The sequence below is a fragment of the Zeus faber genome, assembly GCF_960531495.2.
Source record: "Zeus faber genome assembly, chromosome: 5".
In the NCBI taxonomy this organism is placed as follows: Eukaryota; Metazoa; Chordata; class Actinopteri; order Zeiformes; family Zeidae; genus Zeus; species Zeus faber.
The window spans coordinates 30,059,385-30,077,398 of NC_137192.1; the positions used below are offsets into that span (position 1 = coordinate 30,059,385).

At 46.9% G+C, this 18,014-nt stretch overlaps 1 protein-coding gene across 1 annotated transcript; it reads left to right on the forward strand.

Moving 5' to 3' along the window:
* Positions 1–178: 178 nt before the first annotated feature.
* Positions 179–17,753, forward strand: mapk14b (mitogen-activated protein kinase 14b). Its single transcript, XM_080000178.1, has 12 exons — positions 179–430; positions 5,633–5,762; positions 10,412–10,470; positions 11,364–11,475; positions 11,919–11,948; positions 12,372–12,419; positions 12,577–12,691; positions 12,936–13,007; positions 14,529–14,608; positions 14,919–14,997; positions 15,176–15,349; positions 15,551–17,753. Exons 1-12 carry the CDS (start codon positions 312–314, stop codon positions 15,616–15,618), a joined length of 1,086 nt encoding a protein of 361 aa, XP_079856304.1. The 5' UTR covers positions 179–311; the 3' UTR covers positions 15,619–17,753.
* Positions 17,754–18,014: the final 261 nt, after the last annotated feature.

The window sequence follows — 18,014 nt, forward strand, 5'->3', positions numbered from 1 at the left end:
TTCCGCGAGTACGGAGCCGAAGCAGCAGCGGAGTCCACGGGGAAGCCTCCGGACGCGGCGGGCGAAGGACGCGTTCCCGAGAAAAACACCCGTTTCACGGGGCCATCGTGCACGCAGGCGGGATACAGGAGAGCGACACGCGGACTCAACTATTTATCGTGCACGGGGACCCGTCCTGGTTTTGTTTCGGGTTCTCGGCGTCCCGGGACCGGAGCGCGGCGGCGGCGGCAGCAGCAGCAGCGGCGGCGGCGGCGGCGGCGGGAGGAGGAGGCGAGCACGGGCGGACGCCGCGGGACGGACACGCCGCAGGAATGTCGCACAAGGAGAGACCCGCGTTCTACCGACAGGAGCTCAACAAGACCGTGTGGGAGGTCCCGCAGCGGTACCAGAACCTGGCCCCGGTGGGCTCCGGAGCCTACGGATCCGTGTGGTGAGAGCAGCAAACACGTTGCACAACGCCAAGCGGCGGGCAGGACGCCCCAAAACTGCAGACACTTTACTCAAAACAAAGTAACGATACATTGAAGGCAATGTGCAATAAACCTGAAATAAATAGCAAGATACACCTAAAAATGTAAACAAAAAAATAAATAAATTATGAGTAGCAGGATACTGCTACTCGTAATTTATTTATTTTTTTTGTTTACATTTTTTCTAACATTTGGAAAAAAATAATTGCCAGATACACCTAAAATGTTAAATAAAAATATCTAATCAAAAAAGAGCAAGATACACCTGCAATTTTGGGGAAAAAATAGCAAGATAAAATTAACCTTAAAATGAACAAAAAAACAATTGACAATTTATAATCAACCCAAAAAAACAAAACAATAAAAATGTAACCAAACGATCCTCAACGTCAAAAATAGGAAATTGTGCAAGTTTTACACATCAAATCGAACAAAAGCCGAATTGGCCGCAAATTGGGGTTAAATCGCCCATCGATCCGCTTCACCGATCGATATGTACGTTCGGCACTGCTTCGGATCTCGTCGGGGCTCTCCGGCGGACGGAGGATTATGATTGTTTTGCTCGTCGCCGCTCACGTCCGGTGAGCGGCGACACCGTTTTGGCCTCGGTTTGCTTTCGTGCCGTGCGCGCGTTCGAACGGCTTCACTTTGTTGAATTCGCCCGGTGGTGGGGGGACGACAAACAAACAAACCAACGGTTTTAAGATGCATAACTCGCGCATGCGGCGGATCGTGAACGGGAGTGCGGTTATGTATGAGTTGCACGGCGTTCGCTGTCCACCGGCCATTGTGTGCGTGCGTGCGTGCGTGCGTGCGTTTGCGTGTGCGCGTCGTGCACTTCGCTGTGGGGCAACACAATACCGCGGAGTCACGTGGCTTTTCGGCAAGCGGCCCCTCATCCATATTGAGCGTTTTGCACAGAACCCGTTCGGCGGTGATGAGCCCCGGGATGATGTCACCCCCCTCTCCCGCTGTTACACCCATGACTCACAATCCCGAGATTAGGCGCTGTCCTCTGACCGGGTTAGTCATCACGCACTGTCACACAAAGATCACAGGGACCTGCAGGTCTTTTTATTTATTATTGTTATTTTTTAAATGTCCTCAACAGCCGTATATAAAGTTTATATTTTTTATAAATATTAGGGCTTAAGAGTCATTCTCTAGCCTAACATTTTAATGTGTGCCGTCATCATCTCAGTGCATGCATTTGTTCCCGTCAAGGTGATTTCAAGTTGTTGTGCGTCAGAATCAGCATTTCAGATGTTAACAACGCCTCACGCCTGCCACCGAACCTGATACTTGCCTTAATAGCGATTCCAGATTAACCCAATTAACGTGATACCTGCCTGTTCCATTTGCCTGCAGAGAGAGTCAAAATGGGCGGCAAATCAAGTAACAGGGTTAGATTCAATTCAATTGTAATGAGTCACCTTGCTGACCTGAAGCAAACTGTTCCTACTCAATACTTACACATAATATTGCACTCGCCTGCAATACCTTATTGATTAAGAGAGAGGCGATGAGTCCGAAACTCAGTCAGGGGCGGTGGATGGAAATCGTCAACACTCAGTGTGTAACACATGCACAGGCTTTTCACTCCTTGTAAATTAGTTAACCTGTCGGTTTGTTGTTTTATCCATAAACATAAGTGTTTGGGTGGGCTAAAATTGCCTGAGGCGTTTCGGCGCTCGCCTAAGGCGCCTTTTTTTTAATTTATTTTTATTTTTTTTTTATTATTCTTTGAGAAACGTGATTCTCTGATACCTGCAGAAACCCTGGGCGAGGTGGCCCGTCGCCACGCTGGTCTTAATATTGAGCGTGAATAACCTCTGCCATCAACTGCCTCCGTCCACTCGCTCACTCCCTCGACTCGACCGAGCCTCTTGGGAAATCATGGTCGCCGACGTGGTGACGCCGTGTGCGGGCGTCCTCTAGTCAGAGCTCTGCCGTGCAGAGAGGAAATGGACACGCCACGGTAGCACCGGTCACCACAGATGTTCTCTCCCATCTCGGGCGAATGTTGAAACGCACCTCCGGGGGAGGGAGGGAGGGGGAGAGAGAGAGAGAGAGAGAGGGAGAGGGAGAGGGAGAGGGAGAGAGATATTCTGCCTTTGTTGCTCAGCTGACTAGAAAACTATGGAGGGCTTTTTCCAATAATCTCTCTCACTTGCTCGCTCTCGCTCGCTCCCACACGCTGCCATGTAAGACTAATTCTATTCATTGTTTTGGGGAATGTCTATACTCAGTGGAAACTGTTGGTTTTCCGGCTTCCGTGGATACATTAAAACACCGGCCTGTTTCTTTCCGTCCCACTCTCACCTGCTTTGTTGACAAAGATGTTGAATTCACTCCCCCTGGCACGGCATATTTTGCTTAAATCTGTGTGTGTGTGTGTGTGTGTGTGTGTGTGTGTGTGTGTGTGTGTGTGTGTGTGTGTGTGTGTGTGTGTGTGTGTGTGTGTGTGTGTGTGTGTGTGCGTGTGCGGCCCTTTCAAACGCCGGGCGAGGCGATGAGGTCGTACTGCTGATCTATCTCAGGCGCACGGGGGGGCGTAAGCTAAGAGAACCGTGAATTTGAACGTTAAAAGTTAAAAGCCCGGGCAGGGTTGCTCTCCCCGTTCTGAAATTCCGCATCCGAAAACAGCAAAACCTCCTGTTTTCTTTTTTTTGTCTGTTTAGAAAATCGCACTGGGCTGCGGATGAGGGCCGGGGTTTTAAATGTACCCTGGAGGTCAGCCGCCCACAGCGCCTCGTCCTGCACCTATGGGTCCCTGTATGGGTGTCACGCAGCGGGGCAAGTAGGCAGAGCGGCTCCCACCGCTCCACAGCTGTAACGGTCCGAGCGCTGCGAGCCGCACGGGAGGGAGGGGGGGGAGGAATGACTGGAATGCTGCAGTGTAGGTTGTTTAAGGCCTGCGCAAAAAACATATTTGGATCACGGGTGTTCCATGTTTATGCGTCGCCAAACCCTCGGCATGCAGCGCCTTTTGCAGCCGAGCGGACCTCGTATCCAGGTGCCCGCGACGCTCGAAGGCCTCGACGGCGCCCGTCGACTGGGAGACGTTGCCGTTGAAATGCCGCCCTCCGTCCGAGTCGAAACACTTGGTTGTGTTGCGTTGGGTTTTACACACTTCTCAAAAGGGGAAACGGCGCGTCGAGTCCCGACCCCCACCCCCGGGATTTCAGAACTCTGGACGACAATCGAAAGTGAGAGAGAGCGGAGCAGCAGCGGTTGGGTAGAACCGCCTGTGTGTACACCGTGTCGCCACATTACAGTGAGATGGGGGATGGTGACATGCGGCACACTGACAGGAACAAGTGCCGCCGCCTCTGAAGAAGAGCCAGCAGATGCTGTCCCGTCGACGCTGCCCTTCTAATGTCCTTTTTTACGGCCCCGGGCTTTTTTTTTCTTCTTTTTTTTTATGGCCGCTCATTAGTGTGCTGACATTCCTCGCGGGCTAATTAGACGGGACCCGCGCTCACACACCTTGTTTGTTCTGCCGATCAGCAGCCGCCTCGCAGACTCCCCGTGTTTACGTTGTTGATATTCCAGGCCGATCCCGGACGGTTTCTGTTCACACGACTGGTTTTCCCTTTTTTCCGCTCTGAAAGCGAGCCGGCTTTTGCGGGACGTTTAAGGCTCTCGTGAGCACGCGCTCGGTTTGCTTTGTTGTCTGTGTCTTGGTGAAACATTTTACTTTTTTATGTATTTTTATTTATTTTTTTATCTGGATATAAGAATGCATTGCAACTTCTGTGTATATCTTTTGCTGATGCAAAACATGAGGGGGTGTCCCTGAGGGGACAGTCATGCCATGCCATCTAGTCGAAAACATCGAGGTAATTAGGATTTTTATCTCCGATCAAATGGCCCATTTCAGCATGCATTTATGTGCGGTTCTTTGCTTTTCATATCTCTCTAAGTGTTTTTGTTTCCAGCCCCTCGAGTATCAAATATCAACATCGATGAGAACCAGACGTTGGTCTAGATGAATCGGTGTTCCCCCCCTTAGGATGGAGTGTTTTTATGCGCGTGCGATGGCGTTTCTTTAAGGGAATCCTACCGAAATAATAAGTTTGAGTGGGATGTAGGCCATTTCTTAACTAGGACACTTGTTCCAAAGTAAAAAATAAAGAAGAAGATGGGGAGGAGAGAGAGAGAGAGCGCGGGGGAGGGTACCTGTCAGGTGTCTTTGAGATCGACCGCTCCCAGGAAGAAGAATCAGTGCATGTGGAATGCCTACTATCTTTGGTAAGACTTGACGAAACAAATCCTATGAAGATGGATCTCCCAAATGTCGTGTACTCCACAGATATGTGTCTCGTCGCGTGTTCCTATCGCATGGATGCGTTTTCCGCCACGTCACCGTGCGATACCCACGTGAGGTTGCAGGAATGTTTTCCCTTCAGCGAAAGATAACCCTGAATCCGTGATCGGCGTTGCTTGCTTCATTGTTGACGTCTTGTTGCTATAATCATTGTGCCGACATTATCAGTTAAGGGCAACGCGTCTGTGCGCCTATCTTCTCCTCCAGCGCCGGCGGTCATATTTTGTGCGTACTGCTGCCGCAAGGTGCATATAGGGGAAACGCTGTGAACTCAGGCCCCGTCCCCTGTGTCTGGGAAATATAGAAACATATGTTTTACCATCCTGCATTGAAATATATTGACACCATTAGTCAAGGATCGCCGTGTCTTGGAATCAGACTCAAAGTAATGGACTGCAATTCCAAACGACCAGTGTCCAGCATTACAATTGGTTAATCAGTTGTCATTTAAACATGGATTTATTAATGTGTTGGAGTAAAATATTGTGATATTTGCCAACGGGTTGAGTCCTGTTCTGCAACATGTCCTCTGGCTATATTGTACAATGTGAAGTGAAAATAAGAGCCCAGTGTTATGCAATGATTTGCTCTGCTTACTGGGTTTGAGCCACCTACGCACAAAGAGGAACATCGTGTTCCCAGTCAAATTCAAAGGCATGTTTGTTTATAAATTGATTATAAGAGCTGTTGTTTTTTTTGTTTTGTTTTTTGTGTGTGTGTTGCAGCACGTTTGACTTCTACCACAGCCCTTGTCCTATCAGTCACTGACACTGTGTGTGTGTGTGTGTGTGTGTGTGTGTGTGTGTGTGTGTGTGTGTGTGTGTGCGTGCAGTTCTGCATATGACATGAAGATGGTTGCGAAGATAGCGGTGAAGAAGCTGTCCAGACCGTTCCAGTCCATCATCCACGCCAAGAGGACGTACAGGGAACTGCGGCTGCTCAAACACATGAAGCACGAGAACGTAAGTCACCTGGAGCTCCTCCCAAACCGTGGCCTCTGGCTAGGATTACACGTACACACACACACTCTCTCTCTCTCTCTTTGCATTGCATTTTAATTTGGCGTTCATAAGAAGAGAGATGCGTACGTATGTGCACACAAATGCAAATTGTCGATGTGAACAAGAGAACTGTAATTAGGCTCAGTATAACCTGTGCTATTAAACTGCTGCTTATCTTGTTGTTCTACCTGCGTCATTGTTGACTTTTGAGTAATAACCGTTTGGCACCAAGGGAAATGAGACGGCTGTTTAGAGCTGAAGCCAGGGATGTAACTGAGCTTGCACAGACCCACAAAGGGCAAGGTGCTGACACGGAACTCTAAAGTTAGAGAATTCCCTCAAAGACTAAAGTATAGACGACAACTACTTCTACTACTACTACTACTCCTTCAATTCCGATCTGATACATAACTGCCGATACCGATACTGATTCCGATACCAGAGTTCTTTTCTGTTTTCTATGTGGAGTGGTGGTGGAGGGGGGGAGGGGGGATTCTTAACTTATTTTTCTACTCCACGTAGATCATAAACTCTTGAGTACAAAAACTACTTATTGAAATTGGTTGAGAAATGTAAACGTAGAAAGAAAAAAACGCAGCTCCCCTGTTGTGGACAGTATTTGTTTACAGGTCAGTGTTGCCTGCTTCAACACGCGTTGAAGCAGCAGCAACGGGCCGCAGCAGTCAATGCAGCGTCTGTGGCGTGCAGCGCGTGCGTGGCCGCTCGGGTGGAACAAGGATTTTCAGTGAATGCAATCATGGAAGAGCTCTATGAAAAGTACTAAGCCCCCTATATGGGATTCTTTTGGTTTCAAACTGGACGCAAGCGGAAGGACGTATCTGTGTAGTTTTTAAATCCTCATCCGCTGATTGGTGTCAGTGCGGCGCTGCACGAATAGAACTACGACTCCCAGTAGCTCTATGGCGGCGCATATTATAAACGTCAAAATCATGATCTTATATTGAGGCCCGAATGACTGATTGAACCGTGACGGTTTGCCCAAACTCCAAATGCCAGTTCCCATTCGCGCACGCTTTGAATTGCGCTTTACTGGTCAATTATTTGCCGAGTGGAAGTCTCCAGGAGGCCGACCATGGAAGGGAATTTGGATCGGCGATGTCAGATGAGTTAAGGGAAAGTGAAACAGTTCTGAAGTTTAACAACTTCTGTGAGTCAGAACAGCAGCTGAGCTGATTGGGTGTGTGGATCCAGTTTGGCGAGGCCACGAATTGTTGCAGTTGCGTCACGTGACTCCGACAATCTGTCCTTTGGCTCGGCTCTCCGTCCTGTCTGTCTCCCGATTCCAGCACTCGTGCAGAGTTCCTGATTCATTTTGCTGTAACGACCCGGTCGTCGTGGGCAATGAAATGTCAGGGCCGCAGTGCGATAACTGGATTCTTTGTGTTCTGGAGTGTGATTAAAGTTGTGAATTGTGGATCTGAGGGCGGTGTGGGTGTGGGTGTTTCTGCATGTGTCACAAGTGCACACTAGTATCGAATAAGTAACTCTCAGGCGGCTGTGCACGTGTCTGTTGAAAGGGTGGGCTGCAAAGTACATATTGTTGATCAATTTAGCGTTTATTTTGGCCGGTCACACTGACATAATGGTTTAAAAGGAAAAAGTCAGTTTCATTATAAATAGGTGCTTTACCACAAACACCCTCATAGCAACACTTGCATACAATGCTCTCTCTGGATGTGTTTGTGTGTGTTGAGCAACCCTGGAATCCTTGGTGTTATGCGGTGCAGTGGTACTGGTATAGACCCTTGGTACATTTGTGTCATTTCACGTTTCCTTTTGAAGCAGTAAGCCTGTTAAAGCACGGTTGGAAAGGCTGCATGTAAGTATCGCATTGTGGTAACATGTGAATCCAATTTACACATAACAAGGTCTCTCTCAGAGCAGAGATGATCTGAAAACATTCAACCAGTGACTGATATTCAGCCAGTTCTGGAGGTTTGTTTGGGTTTATGGTTATTGTCGGAAAATAGATGCTTGACTCCGTAAACCAATGCTTTTTTTCATCCCCTGGATCCTTTGCATTAGGGGGGAGTGTGTTGTGTGTGTTGTGTGTGTGTGTGTGTGTGTGTGTGTGTGTGTGTGTGTGTGTGTGTGTGTGTGTGTGTGTGTGTGTGTGTGTGTGTGTGTGTGTGTGTGTGTGTGTGTGTGTGTGTGTGTGTGTGTGATATTATACTACCCCTGTTGCCAGGAGACTCCCTGGGTTTTAGATTTTGGAAAGCTTTAGTAGACCAATCAGCTGTTTGTTTTGGCTCCGCTCTGCCAATAAGCTGCCCTGTGTGGACAGGCTGCCGAGCTGTGTTTTCACACATCCCCAGCCTCCCTCCGGGGGAGCGGGGATGAGGTTGGCGTCGACGCTCGCTACCGGCGTGCTGGTACATGTGCACAACGTTCTACCTGTTATTTCTTCCTTTGTTAGAACCCTAACCCTTACATAAAGCCCCGCTTCACTCTTCTATCATATTTGCACATTGAGGTTTTTTTCTCAACTCTGTGTGGATTTCCTGTTGTGCAATCGCGATCTGACTTCCTCATAGGAGTGCTCTTTGTGGAGAGCAGCCTAGAAAATCCTGCAAAGGGCACATAATTACGACAGATGCAGATTAAATTGAGCACGTAAGAACAAATGATAAGGGGCATAACTTAAAAGGAACTCACTCAAAACAGATTGGTGTTGTTGCCGTAACGGTAGAGAACCAAATGACCTGCAGCTCGTTCCTCATTAAAGCTATTTACCACATTCCTGCCTTTGTTCGTATCGTGATGTTGTGGTGAGCTTCCTAAAAAATGTGCAAATATTAATTCCAGCAAAAGCGATTGTGTCTAGTAACGCCTGGGACTCTGCCAAAATGAGCTGAGCTTGGAAGGTAGTCAAACTTTCCCCACACATGCTGTTTTTGTTGAATAACATGGAAGCCCCACCTTTTTGATTTCCAAAGAAACAAAATACCTTCTCAGGAGTGTGTTTGTCATTGTTAGTCATCAGGATGGGATTTTGCAGTACAGGTCATTTGTATTTGAATTAGGGCAGGGGCTCAAACTACAGGCCCGGGGGCCACATCCCGCCCACGGGACTATTTGATGTGGCTTCTTGATAATATGTTGATTACTCTGGCCCGCAAATAATTTTTTCAAATCACAATGCTTAATTAATCCACACAAATGTTTTGAAAATATAAACCAAAATTAAAAAAAAGAAAGATATTTCTAGGCAATTCACTAGTGGGAGAAAAACAAAACAGCCCAGTTTTTACCTTGAAGTTTAACACTAGCCCCCCTAGAAGATGACAACCTAGCCAGTGGCCTCCAGATCATTTGAGCTTTTAACAGTTATTATGAATATGATATTCATAAACAGATTTTTCTCTTGTTAAGCCAACCTGTAATTCTATGCTACAAATATGCATTTTCATGTTTTGACTTTTGACGGGTGGGATTCGTGGGCAGGTATTCAGTGATTGGGCCGTCCGCCCACTAGTGGCTCTGGTGGAGGAAACACTGGGATGATATGGGAGGCAGCGTCCTGCTTCCATGAGGCTGAGAATATTTTTCCAGTTTTTATTGAAATTGACACAGTTCAATGGACTCTCAAATGAAGGCGTAGAATAAACAATTGGAGATCAAAAATAAATAAATCATGGAATCATTTTAACAAAATTTAATCCAAATCTTTGACTCATCAAAGTAGCCACTTTGACATTTGATGGAAATCAAATGTTGTGGGGAAAGTTCTTCCCAACACAGAAGTTCCCACAAGTGTGTTGCACTTGTAGATTGCTTTGCTTTCACCCTTTTGTCCAGTTTATCCCAAACCAGCTCCATGGGGTTTGAGTCTGGAGTTCTCTTCTTCTAGGGTAGTTCTGACATAGCCTTGAGGTATGTTTTTGGGCCATTATCTTGCTGTAGGATGATCCCCTGACCGTCTTTGTGTAGACCAGAGAGTATTGCATTTCGCGGCAAAATTCTGTGGGAGCCCTTTTGGTTCAGGGTGCCAGTCACTGGGCAAGTCGTCGACTCTGGATCCAGCAAAAGAGCGCCAGGCTATCACGCTTCCTCCTCCGTGTGTGACACTTGGTGTCACACACTGAGGAACCATCCTTTCGCCCCGTCAACACAATCACACTTATCGGGTGGCCCCCCCCAAGGGGTCGTGGCCCTGAACAACCCCGTAGTGTTGATTCCAGTGGCCGGCCCTGCGTACAAAAACCCTGCGTGATGAACCCCAAGATTTAAATTCATCGCTCCATAAGACCATCTTCCAGTCCCCAGACCCCAGTCATCCACTGACGGTGCTCCATGGCCCAGGCGCGCCTCTTTTTACTTTGCCATCCTGGCAATGGCTTTCCTACGGCCACTCTACCTGTCAAACCTGCAGCTCTAAGTGTTCTTCACAGTTGAAACTGAGACATGCTTACTTCGACCAGTGCGAAGTCCTTGAAAATGAAAGGAAACGAGGCTTAAAAAGTACTTGAAAGTCGTTAAATTTCCTTTTATGCCAGAATGAACCCTGTAAAAAGGTAATTAACGATGACTTCACATTCAGTCTTGGTGGCATGTTTTGAATACTAAATATTTGATGTCTTTGCTCTCAGGTGATTGGTCTATTGGATGTCTTCACACCGGCAACAAGCCTCGAGGAATTCAACGATGTGTAAGTGTCGCTTTCTTCATTAATTTTTCAAACCTTTTGTATCTTGTCTTTGTTTTCCTTCCCCTTGTGTAAAATAATAAGTTTTCATAAAAACCTAGTGTTAATTCTGCTCCTTCAGCACATACAGTAACTGTACACTGCTGGTTACTGAAGGGGGATCAACATGTGCAAAGTGTCGCCATGGTAACAGCCATTCGGTGACCTCGAAATGTGCACGGCCCTCTGTGTCTGCAGCGTGCACATGCGGGTGGATGTGTTGTTTGGGCAACCCCCACACTGCCGCCCAACAACAGGGGAACATGTGCCGCTTCTCCACTGTCCACCATGAGCGGCCGGAGAGGCGGGGGAACCAATCCTGTCCAAGGAAGCCGCCGCTTCTGCTCCTGCACATGCAGCCCACGGTGGTCTGAGTGTGGTGCAGACGCGGCGTGCACCTGGAGTCCACACCTCCATCCGTACACGCAGACACCTCCATGTCTATGGCGCCTCACAGCTCATCTATTGGCGCCGCGTCCCAGATCTTCCGCAGCTTTGATCCAGTCTTTAAAGAGCATTAGTCAAACAAGGTCAAGGCTTAAACCCTCATAGTTTGATATTAATATTTAATCATGTTACATTAATTATTATTCCCATTTAATATTCAGCAATCAGACAAAAACATGTAATTATTTTTGCCGCTATCACACAGTAATTGGTCATTAGGGGTGCCTTGGAAGCCCCCGGACAACATTGACAAAAACAAAAACACAAATTCCCGCAAAAATAGGCGAAAAACAAGCTTAATGGTTTCATTGGTTTGTTTATGCATTCGCATTTATTATAAAAACATATATATTTTAACAAAATATATATTATATATATTATATATTATATATTGTTTGTGTGTTGTTTAGGTACCTGGTGACCCACCTGATGGGGGCAGATCTCAACAACATCGTCAAGTGTCAGAAGCTGACAGACGACCACGTCCAGTTCTTGATCTACCAGATCCTCCGGGGGTTAAAGGTCAGTGCGGCTCCCTGAGCGCGCAGCACGCCGCCTCTCGAAATGCTTCACTTTTTATGGTCAAACGCCCCGAGATTCAGCGTGACAACGATTTCGTGAGTGGGTTTTTTGCTCGTAGGAATTCCTCACACTAAATGATGTTAAACGGTCTTCAGTGTTTTTTGGGGGTTTTTTTCAAAGTGACATCAGTGCCTGGGTTGTAATAAGCCGAGGAAGTGGCAGATAACTGGAAGAAATGACAGCACTGGAGGGTAGCATCGCTTGCGATGACTCATAGTTGTGTGTTCAACATAATGAACAATAACATTCAAAATGAATGGATCCGTCCACCAGAGGGTTGCTCCAGATGAATAATAAATAAATCACAGGGTCATCATGCTGCATGTGCACCATCCCTGCGGTGTGGAAGGAGGGTTTGATCATCTGTTTCTCTTTTCCTACAGTACATCCACTCTGCGGATATCATCCACAGAGTAAGTTACATTCAACCTAAGTTACTCTAATTATGGATATGTGCATACATTTACATTTACATTTACATTGTCATTTAGCAGACGCTTTTATCCAAAGCGACTTACAATTATTCAAACACCGACGGACGCAGCCATCAGGAGCAATTAGGGGTTAAGTGTCTTGCTCAAGGACACTACAGCATGCTAGCAGGAGGAGCCTGGGATCGAACCAGGAACGTTTAGATTACTAGACGACCAGCTCTACCTCCTGAGCTACCGCCCCCATCATGCATAAATGATAAATAAACATTTGATAAATACGAACAGAGATGTAATGGGCATGACCAAATCGATTACCGCATGTTATGTCACCCAAGTTACCGATGGCGGTTCCTGTTTAATTGTCTTCATGTCTCCCATCTTTTTTTGTTGTTTTCCTTCAAGGACCTGAAGCCCAGTAACCTTGCAGTGAACGAGGACTGTGAGCTCAAGGTAATTGGGGAAATACCGCACAGAGGTCAGGCTGTCATCGCACAATGCGTTGTGTCGATTCACGCACACGATCTCATTTCACGCTTATCATCCGTCTCTCTCTCTCTCTCTCTCTCTCTCTCTCTCTCTAAACCTCCCCCCAAACACCTCCTCGTAGATCCTGGACTTTGGTTTGGCACGGCACACGGACGATGAGATGACAGGCTACGTGGCCACGCGGTGGTACAGAGCGCCGGAGATCATGCTCAACTGGATGCATTACAATATGACAGGTGATACATACACACACACACAAATACACATCTTCATTGTGGTCAGTTGTACTGTATTGAATTCTCAGTACAGGATTTCAAATCAGATCTTTTGGGAACCCTCAGTTCCAAATTTGATTCAACCAGCTGGCTTTGAGCTGGACCTTGGCCGTTTATCAACTTTTATTCTGTGAGATTCGGTTTCTTTGTGCCAAGGTCTTTTCACTCAGCTGTTTTTTTTTTTTGTGGTGTTCTCGTTTTCTAGTGGATATCTGGTCCGTGGGCTGCATCATGGCTGAACTGCTTACAGGACGGACGCTCTTCCCCGGCACGGATCGTATCCTTTCGCCGCACCCCGTCGTTGCACACCGCCCGACATGGTCGCCTCGGTTCACACCTTGTAGACCAGCGGGGCCTCGGCCGGTCCAGGTCCGGGATCCACGCTTGTCCTCGGTCACTAACTCACGACACAAGCACAATTTACGACCTGAATCATTCAAACTTGTTTCGCAAAAATGAATAGTCTTTGCCACTGCTTGAAAGGAGATCACCAGCTGTTTGGGGTTCACGGCACTGCTGGACCTGCACATTAAGTACTGTTTTGCTGCAAGCGCAAAGGACGCGCCAGGATCTTTTTTTCGACCTTTGATGTTTGTTTCTTTCGCTGGCACATTTTACAGTAATATAGCAGTGCCCGCTTGATGAAACAGAGTTAAGTAGTATTTACTTAGCGCTGTTTACTTTACTTTACTTTTTGTTTTGTTACTTATCTCAGTTGTGTGCAGGCGTGTCAAAAGGTGGGTGGGTGTGTGTGTTCGTGTGTGTGTGTGTGTGTGTGTGTGTGTGTTCGTGTGGGCGTGCGTGTGTGACATTCCTGTTACAGCAGAAAGACGTATTCAGTGCAAGGAGACCCTTGTGAAGGCAGCTTGTAAACAGGTTTGGGGGAGGGTGACCTGACGGGGGTAAAACAACAAAGCTCCAAAAATTCCTGTCATTTATTTGTGTGCCCCGCTCCGCATGTGTCGCTGTCTGCTGAGTGGGTGGAGGTTTTTTTTCTTTTTGTTTAGTTTAGTTTCTTTTGAGTTTGTGCCAGTCGTAGTTGGGCTTATCCTCCTGACTTTCGACTGGTCCGAGACTGGGCCTGAGACTTCTCCATCTGCATGTCTTGCCACGCCGTCTCCCAAACCACACCCTATAAGCTGAGTTGTAACGGTGCTCGTCGGGACCCTAGATGATGTCCCCGCCCCTCCTGCCTGCGTCTCAGCTGTCACTGCTTCAACGGGATTTGCCTTTCCTTACGTCATAGGCACTTGTAACACCGTCCGGCAGATATGTCGCGGCGCAAAAGGCAGAAAATCGACTCCAGATCTAATGGATAAAAAGTCATGGGTGGTGTAATGCTGGACCAGGGAATTAACATGGAGTGTTCTGGAATAACAGGAGAGCTCCCTTGAAACAAAACGGAGCCCGCCTGGCCCAGAACACGGCAAAAGTTGCGTTTGCTCCAGTCGTGCAGCTGTGTCCCCCGAGACGTTTCCACAACTGGATTCCAGGGCTGTAAAATGTGACCGCTCCTTGGTCCCGTTACAACCAAAACCTGTCGTCGACCCTCCTGAAACAGAGCAAAGGAGCTGAGCGAGTCTGTACAGCGAGGTGATCTCGGTCTCTCTCTCGTAAACGTTTAACAAAGACCCGGTCTGTCCCCACACCGTCCCTCTTCCTGGTCCGTCGTTGCTCCCCCACGCTTCCCCAATTGCATCCCCTACAGACAGTTTCGCCGGCACTGGCCTGCAGTCGCCGAGCGGTTTGATGCTCTACGGTTCCCCTCGTTGGCCTCCCCTTGACTCTGAACGCGAAGATATCAACCAGCTGCAGCAGATCATGCGCCTGACGGGGACGCCTCCCGCCTCCCTCATAAGCAGGATGCCCAGCCACGAGGTGAGACGCGCCTCCCCCCGCAGCCTCAAGGCGCCCCGGCGCGCTTTGCTGTTGCGGTGTCAGTTTCCTAAATGGTCCGTTTGTGCCGGCCCACCCGGGAGTCGGAGGCATGATGTGTTTGATGTGCACTATTCGCACGATTATTTGAGTTTGCGCGTTATTGTAATTGCTCCTACGACACCGGGCCTTCACGGCTGTTGCTAAAAAGTCATTTGACCCTATGTTATCGTTATGGCCGACGAGCGGCACGGAATGTTTTGGTGGCATTTCTCAAACAATGGTTCAGTGGCTGTTTTTCCCTTTTTTGCAGGCGAGGAACTACATCAACTCACTTCCTCAGATGCCCAAGAGGATCTTTGCCGATGTGTTTATTGGCGCCAACCCACTCGGTAGGTTCCAACCTTTTTGTTCCTTGCCCAGCCCTTGCCCCCCCCCCGGTGGTGCGGGCCGGTCACTGCGCTTTACTGTTTACTGTTACTGTTTTGGGGTTTCGACACCTGTCCCGAAACCGTTGGCCTGGGACCTGTCATTTAAACCTTATTTCTCGTCCCTTCGCGGCTCCGTTAGCTGTGGACCTGCTTGAGAAAATGCTGGTGCTCGACACGGACAAGCGGATCACGGCGCCGGAGGCCCTGGCCCACTCGTACTTTTCCCAGTACCACGATCCAGACGACGAGCCCGAAGCAGAGCCGTACGACCAGAGCTTTGAGAGCCGCGAGCTGGAGATTGAGGAGTGGAAGCGTAAGTCGAAAAAAAAGGGCGGAGGAGCGGAGTTGCTGGTGTAGGATGACGGCTCGGTAGTATTTGCTGTGGTCTGTTTTACCGCCGTGGGACAGACCGGGTCGCAGATTGGATATTTGTTACCTCGCTTGTGTGGCTTGGGAGTTAAAGGACGCAAGCGATTGAATCAGTGCGGGAACTGTCTTCGTTTCTGTGCCTCAGGACTGACCTACGAGGAGGTTCTGAGCTTCGAGCCGCCGCCATTCGACGGAGACGAGATGGAATCCTGAGGCGGCCGTCTCTTCCGAGCACCGTGACGACGACCCTCTTTGAGGATCGGGGATTCATCACCCTCCGCACACACACACACACACACACACACACACACACACACACACACACACACACACACACACACACACACACACACACACACACACACCACCAGACGTGACATTCAAGTGCCTGCTGTTAGATTCTGTATGGGACGCCTTGATTTCAGGGGTTAAAACCGACATTTCCACCTTTCTGCTGATCTTTGTCATCTTCGCTTTCCACCTCCTTGAGCAAGGCAGTTTTAAGTCAAATTGACACCTTTTTAAAGTGTTTTTGGTTTTTTTATCTCTCCATCTGCATGATATAGATTGTTCTTTCACAAGTTGGACTCCCACCCATAATCTTTCCATATTCACAAAATATAGGTTAAAATGACATATCTGAAACTTTTCACCCACCCCGTTAAAACATATGTTACCGTTCCTATCAGTACTCAACACGATGGAAATACGACTGCGGACTTGTAAATACTGTATAATTTAACCACCACCACCATTTGGCAAAATATTTACCATATCTGTGTTAAATTCACACACTAGAGTAGACACCCCTGTTGACGGTCTGAACGGGCACTTTCTTGGGTTTTAGCGTAAAATCTTCTGGAGCCGAGAATATATAAATGAAAAAGGCCAAGCCTACATGCATTTATTAGTATTAGACATGGCAGCCTATATTTATTATTTACATAGATGATACAAAGTGGGAAAGCCTATTTATTTACCAAGGTGATACTGAGAGACTACCGTCTGGACCCTTTTTATATCCCCTTAGCTCGTTTTTACAAGGTCCTTGTGTTTTCTACTGTTTGCTCTCTTCCTCAAGCACTTCCTACGTCTTAGACGAAGAAGAGTCGCCGCACCTCTTGCAATCGATGTTAAAAGGTAAATTCACAGATTTTGAACCTACATTTAAAAAGACCAATGGCAAGCTGCGATTGAGCTGCATTAAAGGTGAGAAATGTTTATTTCTAGGTTCACGATTGAAACTTGCCTTTCGAAAGATTGGGTTTAGGTTAGAAAATCAATGTTTTATGTCAAGTTGACTGGCTTCAAACAGCATACTCCTTTTAAAACATCATTCTATTAATGTTTATTGATTGTGGGCCACACCAGCTCCGTATTTATGATCCTATGTTAACTTTGTATATCGGTGTAAAAAATGATATTGATTTTTGTCTAATTTTCAAGAATTTCTTATTATTTATGGCGAGTTTGAACCTATACAGAGAAAACAAAAACTTTGTCAATAATTTGTCATGTTTTAGCGTAGCCATAGTGACTGCAGTGTAACTTGTATATCAGAATGACATTTTTTGTGGGTTTTTTTTACTCTGCTGTATTGACGACCAAATGAATCATGAGCAACACTGACATCTACATGTTGCTCTCAGCGACAGACCATTTACATTCCTTACGTACATCTGCAAGGTCATAACTTACCATTTGTAACCTGACCTGTTATCAACATATTTTGCTATAAATCTTTTAATTGGAAGGTTTCGGAGGGAAATGGGATATTTAGGAGTGGAAGTGATGGTAAACGTGGTGGTCCATATTTATGCATTTTTAAGTAAGCAAGAAACGTTACTTTTGATATACAAGCTATCTCCACAGTAGCTAAGATTATCAACTGCTCAAAAACTGATTTTCTCTATTTTTTTTGTTTAGTTATCACTTTTCAAATGTATGTTGTTTTTTTTTTTTCATTGTGTTTGATGTGATTCTGTCATACTTGACTTTTTTTTTTTTTAATGCTAAAACTGAATCATTTCGCAGGTTTGAGCGGCATACTACAGGGATTCATCCCATCTATATAGTTTGATGGCACATGTCCGTAGGATGGAGTGTAGGTTTACTCACTGGATGCTGAAGGGCAATGTTGAAGCCTTACACTTTGTAACATGATTGCAGTTACGTACATATTAAGCCTGTTGGCCACAATGTCAAAGTTATGTTGTTGTCATTGGTATTGGTATCATTAATTGACATGCTTTCACATTGGAATGGAGTCTGTTTTTACAGTTACTTGCCACATTCTGTTCCAAAACAGCAGGCCGCACCACCTGTAAATATGACTATGAGAAAATAAAATAAACTATTTTACAAAAGTTGTTTGCAGCACTTTGTTGTATTATTGAATGCAGTATACATACTGGACGTATGTATAACATTAAACCACCACTAATATTGTGTAGCTCGCCCTTGTGCCGCAAAAGCAGCTGTGACCCGTGGAGGCGTGGACTCCACAAGTCCTCTGAAGGTGTCCTGTGGTATCTGGCACCAAGACGTTAGCAGCAGATCCTTTAAGTCCTGGAACTTGTGAGGTAGGGCTCTGGATTGGGCTTGTTGTT

Bases quoted from the DNA above. Each gene is read 5' to 3' on its own strand.
- mapk14b (XM_080000178.1), top strand. From the start codon at position 312: ATGTCGCACAAGGAGAGACCCGCGTTCTACCGACAGGAGCTCAACAAG. The intron at 5,763-10,411 runs GTAAGTCACCTG...CTTTGCTCTCAG, and splicing joins AACACATGAAGCACGAGAAC to GTGATTGGTCTATTGGATGT. The intron at 10,471-11,363 runs GTAAGTGTCGCT...TGTGTTGTTTAG, and splicing joins CTCGAGGAATTCAACGATGT to GTACCTGGTGACCCACCTGA.